General features: G+C 46.4%; 2 protein-coding genes across 2 annotated transcripts; both read left to right on the top strand.

The window, feature by feature from the left end:
* Positions 1–305: 305 nt before the first annotated feature.
* LOC309594328 (G-protein coupled receptor 35-like) lies at positions 306–1,238 on the top strand (the record flags this gene model as incomplete). The annotated part of the gene is made up of 1 exon (XM_082319953.1): positions 306–1,238. One exon carries the CDS (start codon positions 306–308, stop codon positions 1,236–1,238), a length of 933 nt encoding a protein of 310 aa, XP_082176079.1.
* A 2,048-nt stretch (positions 1,239–3,286) lies between these two features.
* On the top strand, positions 3,287–8,711 carry LOC309594327 (G-protein coupled receptor 35-like). The gene is made up of 2 exons (XM_082319952.1): positions 3,287–3,444; positions 5,184–8,711. Exon 2 carries the CDS (start codon positions 5,196–5,198, stop codon positions 6,162–6,164), a length of 969 nt encoding a protein of 322 aa, XP_082176078.1. The 5' UTR covers positions 3,287–3,444; positions 5,184–5,195; the 3' UTR covers positions 6,165–8,711.
* Positions 8,712–13,427: the final 4,716 nt, after the last annotated feature.

The following is a 13,427-nucleotide window of genomic DNA, read 5'->3' as shown; positions in this document are numbered from 1 at the left end:
GCCCCCCTATTCAAGATCCCCCTATTTAATAAAGGCTGTCTGCCACGTCCTATTGGAAATGTATCTTGAGATATTTACTCATAAACTGAGTAAACAAAGCTTGACAAAGGATGCATCCCAATTACAGGCTGACTGAGAAGGCCAGCTTTGTAGACTCAAATTCACATTCGTAACAATGTAAATATTTACTTAAGTACCTTTTTTTATAGTAGTCATGCATCTATTAAGAGGTAGGAGAAAAGTCTTACCATGTCTTTTCCCATTTCAGGTCTCAGAACATCAAACAACATCTACACATCAGGACAATGAATGTGTCCAACAGCTGCAGTGTCACAAATCTAGAACTGTATCACCATGTTCATCTCATTGAATTTGCTCTGTATAACCTAGTTTTCTTTTTTGGAGCACTATTTAATGCCCTTGCCCTCTGGGTGTTCTTCTGCAAGATGAAGAAGTGGACAGAAACCAGGGTGTATGTAATCAATTTAGTCTTTGCGGACTTCTTTGTCATCTGCACTTTGCCTGCCATGGCTTATTTGCTCTGGAATAAATCAACACGAGATGAACTGTGCCAGTTTACAGAGGCAATGTATACTGTCAACATGGTAGTGAGCATCTACATCATTTCATTTATCTCCATCGATCGATACATTTCCATAAAGCACCCCTTGAAAGCCAGGATCTTCAGGTCTCCATCAAAGGCTGCCCTTCTCTGTGGGCTTCTGTGGGTCTCCGTGATAACTGGTGTTACCTTACAGCTTTGGTGGAGACACGCCGATCTCTGCTTTCAGAAGGATACCACCGCGCCCGCTACTCTGAACCTGCTTCCCATTTTCTTCGTTTTCACTCTTCCATTAGCAATCTTGACTTTTTGCTCCACAGAAGTAATCAGGAACCTTAAGAGACATCTGAACACAAATTCACCAGAGAAGAAATTAATCCAGAAAGCTGTTCACGTCATTTATGCAAATCTGATTGTATTTCTAATATGTTTTCTGCCAGCCTACCTTGGGTTACTTGCCAGGTTCATAATGGAGAGCATTGGAGCTCCCTGTTTCATGCTCCAGGTTATGAAGAACTTCTCTTCCGTGACGAGGTGTATTGCCACGTCCAACTGCTGCCTGGATAGCATCTGCTACTACTTTGTGACCAAGGAGTTCCATGAAGCCCTTCTGCTGTCCAAACCCAGCACTGAAAAAACAGATCAAGTCGACCCCTTGCAGACACACACTTGCTAAAGGAAGCAGTGGGGAGCAGGGGGGATGAAAAGCACCAAACCCAAAAAACCCCACAACAACTTTGTAACATCAAGAGAAAATACAGCTTCAGCATTATTGGGATAACTACTACTCTTTCTTTCTAGAGAGATCTTTGTTAGGTTTACCATTACTAAGTTAATTGAGATTTACACTCTATGTTTCTATTAAACAAGTAAGTTATTTCACAGAGATGTGTAAAAGTGTGTATGGAATCGCTGGTCGTTAACATGTCTCCATTCTACCCTACAGCACCTATATGTTACTCTTCAGGAAGACAGGTGACCCATGTTTGTCTCCCTGTTTCAGTTCATTTTGCAGCTGAAGTCAATTGGTCCTTTCTGCCAACATGTACAAAAGAATATATCATGTTTTACCTCATTGTGTATTTCAGGTTGTTTGCATTATTAAAATAATCCAGTTTATTTTTATCATATTTCTTTGGCAGGCTGGGGGGGGGCGGAGTTCAGGCAGTCCCAGCATATTACTAAGTACATGGCCCTACAAAACAGCCTAGACTCTGCTGACTGCCCTTCCCCTTCAAGTCAATGGGTCAGATAGATGTGAAGGAACACTTAGAATGAAAGCAAGACTTGCCCAGTGCCATAAAGGCACAAAGTCCAGGAGATTTCAGAGCTGAGTCCTCCTGCCAGCTCTCCTCCTGCTGCACTGCTGAGCCCTGGCACAGAGACACCTCCTTCGAGCAGCTGTCCCCAAGGGGCTGCTGCTCCCACCCGTGGAGAAGCCTTTTAACTCTGTCTAGACCTTTGCCACCTGTGCATTGCTATTCCCTGGGTTTATGTTGTGGCACCAGGCTGGCCCCCAGGTTCATCCTCCCAGCCACAGCTCAGGGTCAGAGTATCACTTGCCAGCTGAACCCCAGAGCTGGACACAGCTAGGTCCAGGTTTCCACAGCCTGCCCACATTGACACCCCTAACATTTCCATGGGGGAAATGCATTTGTCCATGAGTCAGCAGCCTGGAAAAGTCAGGGGAGATGGGGAGTGGGTTGACCCCCTACATGTTATTCAAATGCTCCCTAGGACTGGGCTTTTTTCTTTCCGAATACTGAAAAATCTCCAAGATGGCCTCCGAGCTCTGCCCTGGCAATGCTCAGAGCACTCCAGGAGACAGTGTGGAGGAGTCTTCCCTGCCCATTTACGTAGTTTCCCTGGTGACCTACATCCGCCTTCAGGGAGCCCACAGCTGCTGCTCAACCTGCTGTTGTCACCTTTGGGACCGCGAGCTCAGGAGATACGAATTAATGGGACAAATCCTGAGGAAGTCAGAGTCTGGCTCCCATCAGCTGGCTCACATAGATGGGACTGCAACCGCTGTGACCAACAGACAGCAAAAGCCATCAGAATGATTATAAAATACCACTGGGCCACGTTCTTAAACATGTTTCTAAAGGTCCTGACACCTATGGTGTGCTCACTGCCACACTGGTCTCTCTCACCCGTGCCCACTTGGCAGCAACTATCATTACCAGCTTCAGCTTTCCAGTGATGCTGATGAGCAGTGTTAGACACTTGGCTACTTTGCAGAGGACAAGCAGGCCCATAACATCTGTCACCTTTCTTGTAAAGACACCGAAAAGAAGCATGCTGGGTGCCCTCGCTCTGGGCTGACTGTCACAGGGTGCATGAGCACCGACGTGCCCCTTCAGAAAGGCCGTCGGTCCCCGCACTGCTGCCTGCCTGGGGTGTGCTCTGCACCCGCACCAGAGGCTACACGGTCTGCTGTGCTCCCTGGGGGACCTTTCGCTGCCAGAAGGGCAATTTGCAACCATTAAGGGTTTTCTTTCAGAAATTATTTGTTTTCCCACGACTGAAAATATTAAATTTTAATTGCTAGTTTGTGTGAGGTGAGTGGGAGGACAGCAGACTGGGTGGAAAAAATGATGGTGAAGCATTTGAGCTGATGTGAGTAGAACAACAGAGGGCACCAGAGACATGACCATCCCCAAAAGCAGGTGATAAATGAAGCACTTTGGGGGAACAAGAGTTCATTGCTGTGTTTCAGTGCTCTCGAGCTGTTGACAGCAAGCTCCCAGGCAGCTGTGCCCTGCACGGAGCAGCAACCTGCACCCACAGCCCCGACAGATCTCCTCCTGTGCCAGGACGCCTGTGTCTACACTGCAACCTTTCTGAGGACTAAACCCATTTGATGGCCCCACAAGAAGCAGGTAATGTCTTTTAATTCTTCCGACACCGGTGTGTGGCAGCATGCTCTGCTCAGTACTTCAGGGTGTGCTTTCTCACCTCTTAACTGAAGCGCTAGCCAGGACTGCCTGCTTGTTAACATACGGGTCAAAACTCAGCTGTACACTAATGCCTCAGTTTCCTCCTGCTTTCATAGCTGTTATGCCTCACTCTTTTGCAGCCACATGTGTCATTCAGGGGGGTCTTCATCCCTCGTTGTGATTTCACGCCAGTGCTTCTTACCATGCCTCTTCCGTGAGCGTGGAGACACCGGGCTCCAGGCACGCTGGGGCACAGGACCTTGGGAACCACCACCAGCTCTGTGCTTACATGGGCGATTCAATGGGGCTGGGATGCCCAGCACAGCCTGGAGGGCTCAGCTGCTCCTCGGGGCAGTGCTATGCATGCAGAGAGTGGCTTTTTCACTGCAGGATGACCACGGTAGGCTGGCAGGGAATGGCTGCAGGGTAGGTGGTACCACAGTGCAGCCTAGGACCTGTAAGGCTGAAAGCACAAGAGAGCCAGGACACCAGCCGTATGTTAGTTCCTTGATAAATTCGACCCTGAAAATGACTGTATCCCTGTGGTTCAGTAATGTCATACCAATTCTGGTGCTAGGGCAGGCGCTGCACTTCCCTCCGTGGTTGCCAGATCCGTCTCTCAGTCTTGAACACTAAAAACAGTTCACTTAGTTCATGCAACCGGACATGTTCACTACTGTTTAGATGTTGACACTTAGAAGCCACTGACTTATAAGGCAATGTATTTATAAGAGATTGTAGGAATCTGGGCATTTTCCTTTCCTGCCTCACTGTAAACACTTCCTTTATGAGCTGCAGACTAAGTCTGATTCATCCTCCGCAGCCTCCTTGCTGGTAGCAGATACCCTGAAATATTTAAAGGAATACCAGGAGATAGTCTAAGTTCTTGGATTTGTGTTTTCAGCTCTAGCAGTATTTTGGCTTCCTATCTTTGAAGGTTGAGATCAGACACATGTGCTTACTTTCCCTTCTCTCTTTGGAGACCTGTTATCTACTAGGTCTGGTGGTACCCATGCTGAGCTATTCCTCCCCAGCATCCTGCAGCAAGAGGAGCAGGTTCATGCTTGGCGGCAGCCTGCCCACAGCAGGCACCCACCCACCAGCCTGCAGCTGTGTTCCCACCGCCCTCAGGAGTAAAGCCACCTGAGCTACCTTACGGCTGGAAGGGCTCAAGTCCTGTGCAGGTTTGCAGGCCTGGCAAGACCCAGAGCAAACCCATCAGGTGGCTTCAGCAGCAAAGCAAGGGCCTTGGAGGGCAAAAGGGGAATGCTGCCCAGTTCTGCTTTGGGCTGCCCTAAAGCCAGTGGCTCTCTGATAACCACAGCAGCAGCAAAGATAAGGGACCACAAAAATTATCATTCTGCTTTGCAGAGCCTTTGGTATTACCCAAACTGTGCAAACCAGGACTGGATGAAGGGCAAGGCAGGATTAACTGCATAATAGTTGCAAGAGAGGGTTGCCTCTATTTCTTTGTGTTAGCTGGTGGCAAGCGACAGTGTTACTTTGATAGCTGAGGGATAGGTTGTGCTGATGAGCCACAGAGCCCCTCCAGGGGCTGCCTACATGTGCAGTGCAGGGGCGCAAGGAGGCACAGAGCCACGAGAGCAGGGGCACTGCAGCAGGACCCAGCCCAGGGGGTCTGTCCCTGAGCTCGGTCTCATGCCTGCATCCTTTTCTTGCAGAGACAGCCCAACATGAAGAGCTGCAATGAAAGCAACAACACGCTGCAGGATGACATTGTGCATTTTCAACTTATCTTCTACATCCCAGTGGTCTCTCTGGGGATCCCACTGAACATGATTGCCTTCTGGGTCTTCTGCTGCAAACTCAAGAGGTGGACCGAGACAAGGGTGTACATGATCAACCTCATGGTCGCAGACAGTTTCCTGCTCTTTGCCATGCCTTTCCTGGTATATTTTACCAGCCACAGATATCCCATAGACAAGCTGTGTCTCACCATACAGAACATCTATTTTACAAACATGCCTATGAGCATCCTTATCATCACCCTGATTGCAACTGATCGATACATCGCCATCAAGTTCCCTCTAAAAGCAAAGATTCTTCGATCCCCACTGAGATCTGCTTCTATCTGTGGGTTTCTTTGGATAATGCTGATAATTTATTCCTACTTGCATCCAAAACTTTACAGAACAGATGAAAACATCTGCTTTCAGAAACAATCTATTCAACCTAATTATGTATTGTTATTCTCTGTTATCTTTCAGTATTTTATTCCCTTAGGGATTGTGATTTTTTGCTCAGTACAAGTCATCAAATGTCTCAAAAAGAAGATGGCCACGAGGCCTCATGAGACAATGTTAATCCAGAAAGCAATCCACATTGTTTCTGTAAATTTGTGTGTGTTCATCATATGTTTTTTACCTCTCCACATCACACTGCTCTTGCGGTTTGCAGTGGATGTTGCTGGAGCTTGTTCTCTGCTCTCGAAAGTTAGAGCCTCTATTCAGATCTGTGGATGCTTAGCAAATTCTAACTGCTGTTTGGATGCATTTTGCTATTACTTTGCAGCCAAGGAATTTCAGGAATTTCCTTCTCTGTTCCCTAATTTTATATTAATGAGGTTCAAGATGAAGCAAAGCCAAGAGTCACAGCCACCCACTGATCAAGTCATGACACAAACAAGGTGTAGTGCACTATAGATGTTAAGAGCCACAGTGCTGCTGAAGTTTCAAGGCAGAGGGAATGGGACCACCTACAGTATTTGCAATCATTGTAGGTATAGGCATACCTGCAAAAAGGGGAAACCCCCTCCAAGGGGTCTGATATTAACTTGAATTTTGTCCTTCTGTCCTCAGTGACTTGACTCCAGCTCTGACTATTGTCTTGGATCATTGTATCGCAACTTCAGGTGTCTCCTGGTCAAGAGGGAGAACCACGTGGTGTGGAGAATAGATTATAAGGCCACTGTTCCCGCCAGGCGCTTATTTGTACATATCGTGCAGCTAAACATAGGAAACTGAGCACCCTTACAGCAATACACAAAACCACTTCTAGTACTGTAATATATATGGTCACTTAAAACCAAGAAAAAGCCCCTGTACTACAATGCCAAACCTAATACATCTGTGCGGCTCACATCAAAGAATTTACCCATAGTTTCCTGCCAACCTATATAATTTCGAAGCTTGCAGCTATTGCCAGGATGCAGCTATTGCTGTGCATGGAGTAAACTGCAGGAGTCAGACAGTGGCCTGGGACTGTTGCCCCATTCCTGCCACATAACACTTGTATTATCTTGTGGCAATGCCCTGGCATTTGTGAGTCTAAAATTATTGTGGGTATAAATAAAGCCTGCATGGGGGCCTGCGTGGAAAAGCTGAGCTACGCAAAGCATTGTGGACCACAGAACAGACCCTTAGCATTGTACATATCAAGTACAAAGCTGTGAAGATCTGATCTCACCCAAGCAACTACCAAGCCCTGGCGACAGGTTGTTGTACTTTAATGGGATCAAATCTTCAGTGGGTGTTCTGTCTGGTGAGAGGTGATCACATCTGCCTGAGTCGTCGCAGCCTCACGCTGCAGGAGTGTTGATGCCCAGAAAAGAGCAGTGAGCAACACAAAGCAGATGCAGCCCTGATCCCTCCCTCACCATTCAAGAACAGTTTTCAGGGGAGGTTTGGTGAGAGTGGGATGTGTAAGGCCCTTCTGCAGAGACAGGGCAGACCCATGGCTGAGGGCTTCTTGGCATTGCCCTGTGTGATGAAGCATTGCTTTGGATTTGGGTTTTTTTCTCTTTCAGTTGCTTGAACAGTGCACAGTGAGGGTTTAAGCGCTCTCCTGCACCTCATTTTGAGACAGTTAGCTCTTTCCATGCATTATACAAAGAGCCTTGATCTATCCTAGCTGGATCCCAGACCAGGCATCAGTTTTAATGTCTGGCTTTCCAGGTACCAAATTCCTCTATAATATCTGTGCTTGCTGACTCTGCACCACATATCCTCCCACCCCACAGGGAAGCGACATCAGAGCAGCTCAAAACGGTTAAGCCACAAAGGGAGGCCTTGGGGCACCGGAAGGAAGCGACCCATAGAGAAACCTGAGCTGAGAGGGGAGCTAGTGCCAGGACGTGACTGCTTCGTGTTTATCTGCATAGAAATTTCATCTAACATTTTACCACATAGTCACTTCAATAACTTAAAGTCAGCATGAAAACATATAGTTTTTGAAATGCGTGTGATATCAGTATCTCAGTTGGCTTTATGGTCCTTGACTTACAGTGTTTTCTGACTTATAAGCCCCTAAAAAATTCCTCCAGGGAATGCAAACCCATATTCTGCTCATTTAAATCTACAGACAATTAACTTTCTTAGTGACAACTTACAGATAGTTCCCCTACAAGTGGCCTGCCACTTTCTAGTGTCTGCAGATGACATGCTGAAACCATTATCTAGACATTGGCCAAACAACATAGGAAACAACTGTTCCCATCACAGAAAGTACTCCCCATCCAAATATTAGATCTGCCTGCTTTGTGTCAATACTTTGGCAGAGGTCCCAGTATGATGGAAGCTGCAGTGAGCAACTGCGGCATAAAAATGGATGAAACTATTCAGGTCATTCAGTTGATGATTTATGTCCTGATTTTCTTTGATGTATTATTTAATGCTCTGGCCTTATTGGTATTTCATTGCAAGCAGAGCAAAAGGTCCATGTGTGTACTTGACCAGCTTAATCATTGCACACTGTTTGTCCCTCATTCTGCCTTTTCAAGTCTCTTTTCAAAGACAGGAAAAGACACAAGAGACAAATGGTGACTGATATTAAAAACCACCTATTGCTTTAAGGAGATGCATGAGTGTTGTCACCCTTGTAGCTGCCAACAAATACACTGCAATCAACCATCTTCAGAGAGCAAGAGGCTTAGGGTCCCTGTTAGCTCATTTTCCTTTATGGTGTACCGTCCATCTTCACGACAGGCATCACTTACATGTCCAGGCAAGTGGCATTCAGCAAGGAAAAAGACTTGTGTTTTCAGAAACAGTGCAGAGGGCCTTCAAAAACACTTTTGGCTCTGGGATCCCCTTCTGGGATTTTGCATCTCATTGGTTATAATGAATGCCTGTTCTAAACAGATTATTATGAAAATTTTTATTATTTTGAAAGAAGATGAAGGTTGATTCATATCAACCTGTTATCCTACTGTTAATCCAGAAAGCAAACAATCCAGTCATGTTCATGTTTTCTACCTGTTAACGTGGGGCACCTTGTCCAATTTACAATGGGCTCCAGTTAAGACATCTGCTCTGAAATACAAAACAGTAATGCTTTTGTGCATGTGGCGTCATGTATAGGCCTCATAGTATAGCAAATACTAACTGCTGTTGAGGTGCCATTTGCTACTGTTTTGCGACCAAAGAATTTCAAAGCACTTTCTTCTTACCCAAGCCTATAGTTTTTAAATCAAGGAAGGATCACAGACAAGGCACTCTGTTAAACTAAACAGCTGCAGTGGTTTCACCCCAGCCAGTAGCTAAGCACCACACAGCCACTCGCTTGCTCCTTGTGCATGCCAAAACCAGTACAACAGCTGTGCTAAAGAATTTATGGTTGGCATTCCTTTACATAGCCAAGTTTAATTCATATAGAGCTGTATGAAGTGAATGTTTTTTTCTTGTAGGAAGCAAACTGACGTCTCCCACCATTCATGTTCTAAATTTAAAAAATTAAGCGTTCCTTTTTCTTATTGTAAAGCAGAAATTTGTTGACTTCACAATCCCTGTCATCGTTAAGTTATATTTTTTGTTGTTTGTACTGAACGCTACGAAAACAAAAAAGGAAATATTCTTTTGCGAGTGAAAATAAAGCTATCTATCTCATAGTAATATATCTATAAATAAATATTCATTTATTACCATTATACATCAGAGTCCTCTATTATTAACGCTAAGCCTATACTGGAGATTGTGAGAGGAGACTTAGCTACCATGATATAAGATCTTCCTTACAACAGGATATTTATAGTGCAACCCACAGATGAGCAAGGAACTTTCTGATTACCTGAAGATGTATGTACTACCTTGGACAAAAATTATTATCTAGTTTACATGTCAAGTTATAATGATGTTTATGATGGGTTTCTGACATCTTTCTTCAGTCTGAACAAAACCTCAGCTCCCTGACTGCTCCCAGTAAATGGAACAGATGCGTTATCAGCACCTGGGCCACAACAAACTACCAGCCATCAGACAGCACTGCAATAGCAATCCATGAGGACAGCGACATGGTTATCCACAAATCTTTCCCATTTCCTAGCACAAGAGTCTGGCTGACAACAGCAGCCACAGTCCATTAGCAGCTCCAAGAAGCAGGGCTGGACCACTGCATTCTGCTAACGTTTCAGCAAGATGTAATACCTCTGTCCCTTAAAAGAAAAGTATGCTAACAGTGGCTTAAATTTCAAATGAGCAAATTGATGCTGCAGTCAAAATTTAGGCCTGAGAGAAAAAAAAAAAAAAAAAAAAAACACACACAAGGAAAAGCCTACAAAGTAATCCAGAATCTTGCTTCTAAGTGAGTAGCCATCAGGTTTAGCATTTTTGGTCCTTCTAAGCAGGGAAGGCAGGGGCTGGCATAAGACAGTATTCTGCTGTTTGGTGGCATTTGGGCAGGCCTGAAATCTGAGTTCTCAGCAGAGGTTTGGGCTCCCGCAGCAGTCCTCTCCCGGGGGCTGAAGGACACGCATCAGGGAGTTCTGCATTTTAGCAAGCCGGGTACTGCTTTGAGGTTTTGGCGGTATATCTGTGTTTTTGGTTTCTCAGTGCAACGCAGTTGTTCCAATGGCAAGCATTGCCCAGCGGTCTCCAGGGGACTCTGCAAGCACTGAAGCAGCAGCAGGCAGCTGGGAAGCACAGGCTTTGCCATGCCCCCCCTGGTATGTTTGCACAGAGATACATGGCCAGTCCCTTCAGTGTTGATGCTGTGGGAGCATGGAGAGGGCTATAGTACAGAGAGCCCTGCGAGCGCATTATCTGCTGTGGCTCAGTTCCTGTGTGGTGCTAAGGAAGGGGAAAGGGGAAACAGTCTCAACAGCCAGGGTGGGTCATTGCGTGAGGTTGAGGCAGTTAGCCTAACACTGCCATTTCACAGGCTTTCCGTGCTAAAAATGACTGACGCATTCTGCTCCCAACCCCATAGTTTTCTTTTGGTCAAGATCACCTGTTGCAACAGCACATCTTCTCGTGAGAAAGCCAGGAAAAAGCCACACGGGGCAGAGGCACTGCAGAACCCAAATGCCACAGGGTAGCAGAGTGTCCCGTACATGCCTCACACATGTGGAGGGGGTACCGGTACTTCTCTTACCTTGCCAGAGGCTTTGTCCCACTGTGATGTGCCAGTGACTGTAGGCAGCATGGCACAGTCTCTGGGAGGTAGAGGAGACCGAGATTTTCCCTGGCAGGGAACGGAGACAGGAGTCCATCAAACCTGAGCTGTCCTGTCTATTAGCAATCTGTACCAGGAGCACAGGAAAACCTCATGAGAAGGGCTTTCTCTGGCTGGGAAACAACCTCAAGCGGGACATCAGGCAGAGTTTACAAGGGAAGGAAAACTGATTGCAGAGAACAGAAATAAGTCTTAGAGATCAAGAAGCGTAAAGATCAAACAGGTCTTAGCAAATTCTTCCCTTACATATGAAAAGCTACCTATATATACAAATTACAAGCAAAGAAATGAGATCACCCAGTACTGCTGATGATAAAAACAAAATTGTCCAGGTATGTCCTGAAAACTACCTGATTACTTTGTCACAGCTTTCAGTAAGGATGAGGAACGCGAGAAGTCTGGAATTTTAAAGGAATTGGCACATGAAATCTCACACCAGCAACAAGGCTTTTAAATAAGTCAGCCAAAATAGGATCAGGGGGCAGAGACCACCACATGCAGTCCCTTCGCTAGGATGGGGGAAGAAAGTGAAGGGTCTAGCCAGTAACAGCTCTACTACGCTCAGACCTGAAAAATGTGCAGTTTCATAACATGTCTGAATGACATTAAATGGGAAGGAACAAATATAAAGGCAAAAGTTAAGCGGTGCTTCACCTTACAGGAGTATTTTGCCTCACTGGCTTCTTTCACTAAGAAAATCACTTTTCCAGCCAAGGTGTGGTAGACATTGACATCAGTAAAAGGTCCTTTGTAGCACATTGCAAGTGGTAATGCACTTTGTACAGGCACTGGTACTCAGCAGTGCCGTAGGCCCCTGGACTACCCTGCCGGAGAGCGGCCAGCAAGGAAGTGAGAAAACAGTACAAGTGTCACCTACACTGCGCCACATGGTGAAAGCACTCACGGGGCTGAGACAGGCTGAGAACTGCAGAGGCAGGGGAAAATACCAAATGAGCATCATTGGTCCATGGCAGAGGTGATAAAAACCTGCGACTGGATGGAAGGGGGCCATAAGCAGCTGCAAGAGCCTAGAGGGTGGCTGATGGGGAGCCGAGGCGGAGAGAAGAGAAGCACAAGGATCCTGACCCAGCAGTGTCCAGGAATTAGACAGGGACCCAAAAGGCACACCAGGAGACATGTAAGTTCTCCACACTTAACACCTCATGTAGCTTTGCCTACTGGCAGCTGGTGTTGAGTTGCTCTGACATTTCCTAGTGAACCTGCTGATCACAGCCAGCTGCTTTGTGCCTGGTGACAAGGCTTATTCCTCCCTTGAAGCCTCACTGGTCTGATGGGAGACATAGCTGCCCTTGTCTGGCAACCACAGCACCAAGCTGTGGATGGGAAGCATCACACTGGAGAGATGCTATGAGCTGAGCTCCCTCCAGGCTTGATTTTGACTGCTTATGGTTAGTACTGGTAGTGATTGCCTTGACATAGACAATAGGAGTGCGTGGACAACACTTGAGGATGATGCAAGGTGAAGTGTTTTCTGTACAGTGGTGAAACTATCACACCCCGGGAGCTGAATGACTTTGAAAACTAAAGTACTAACAAGGACCGTGACATGAAAATGATGGTGGTTGGGGATCAACAAACTGGGTATACTAATAGGTCAGTAGCTACCTATAAGCATCCACCAAGAAGCAGCCACAAGAAAGGCAAAAGCAGTCCCTGGAAATTCAGGAGAAGTATTTAAGCTAAGCTCTATACTGACTATACACTGGCAAGGAATTAATCTCAAAGGCTGGTTTGTAATGCACAGACAGACAACAAAGAATTACTCCTGAAGCTGCTCTGAGATGACCTGGAAAGTGGAAAGGGGAAATGTGTTTGCGCAAGACAGCAATTAAAGGTACTAACAGCAGGACCTTTAAGCTTGTTGATGGACTTGTCTGAGCTCTTCTTGTAAATGAGTTTCAATGGACAGCCAAGGAGGAGTCCCTGGCCAGCAAGTGCCTGCAATCACAGAGCAGTCACAAAGTCAGCAGGTCACAGGGTCACAGTGCCATGTTTTTCTCAGAATTGCTGGCTGATGAGAACTATGGAAGACAAGAGAATTACCGTGATTCAGAGTGAAACCCAGTTATAATAATCACAAAACTGTTTGCAACCACAACGCTCATCTCTCCAACAGCTCTGTGAATAGGACTGGGGGCTGGACAGCACTGCTCTGTCCTGGGGCTCAGCAGTGTGACAGCAGGTGGCAGTCCCCGCTCCAGCCCCAGCAGGAGTGGCAGTCTAGAAGACCGAGAGAAGACCTCAGGACCCTCCAGGGCAACGAGTCCCCTCCAAGCAATGTGCACAGCCTGTTGGGTGAGGAAGGTCAATGGGCATTGCCCAGTAAGCCAAAGGCACTGGAAAGCAAATCAAAGGAAAAACCCAAAGCCATTCCCTCACAAGAGGAACTGCTGCAGGGCCACACGGCAGATGAGCATTTCACCTTGCTGCAAGGCTATTGCAAGCTCCTCAGTCAACAGGGGGTGGTGCGAGCCATGCCAGTTGGTGACAGAGGAAGC

This window comes from Platalea leucorodia, assembly GCF_965183815.1.
Source record: "Platalea leucorodia genome assembly, chromosome: 8".
Classification (NCBI taxonomy): domain Eukaryota; kingdom Metazoa; phylum Chordata; class Aves; order Pelecaniformes; family Threskiornithidae; genus Platalea; species Platalea leucorodia.
This window is presented reverse-complemented; position numbering and strand designations above follow the sequence as displayed.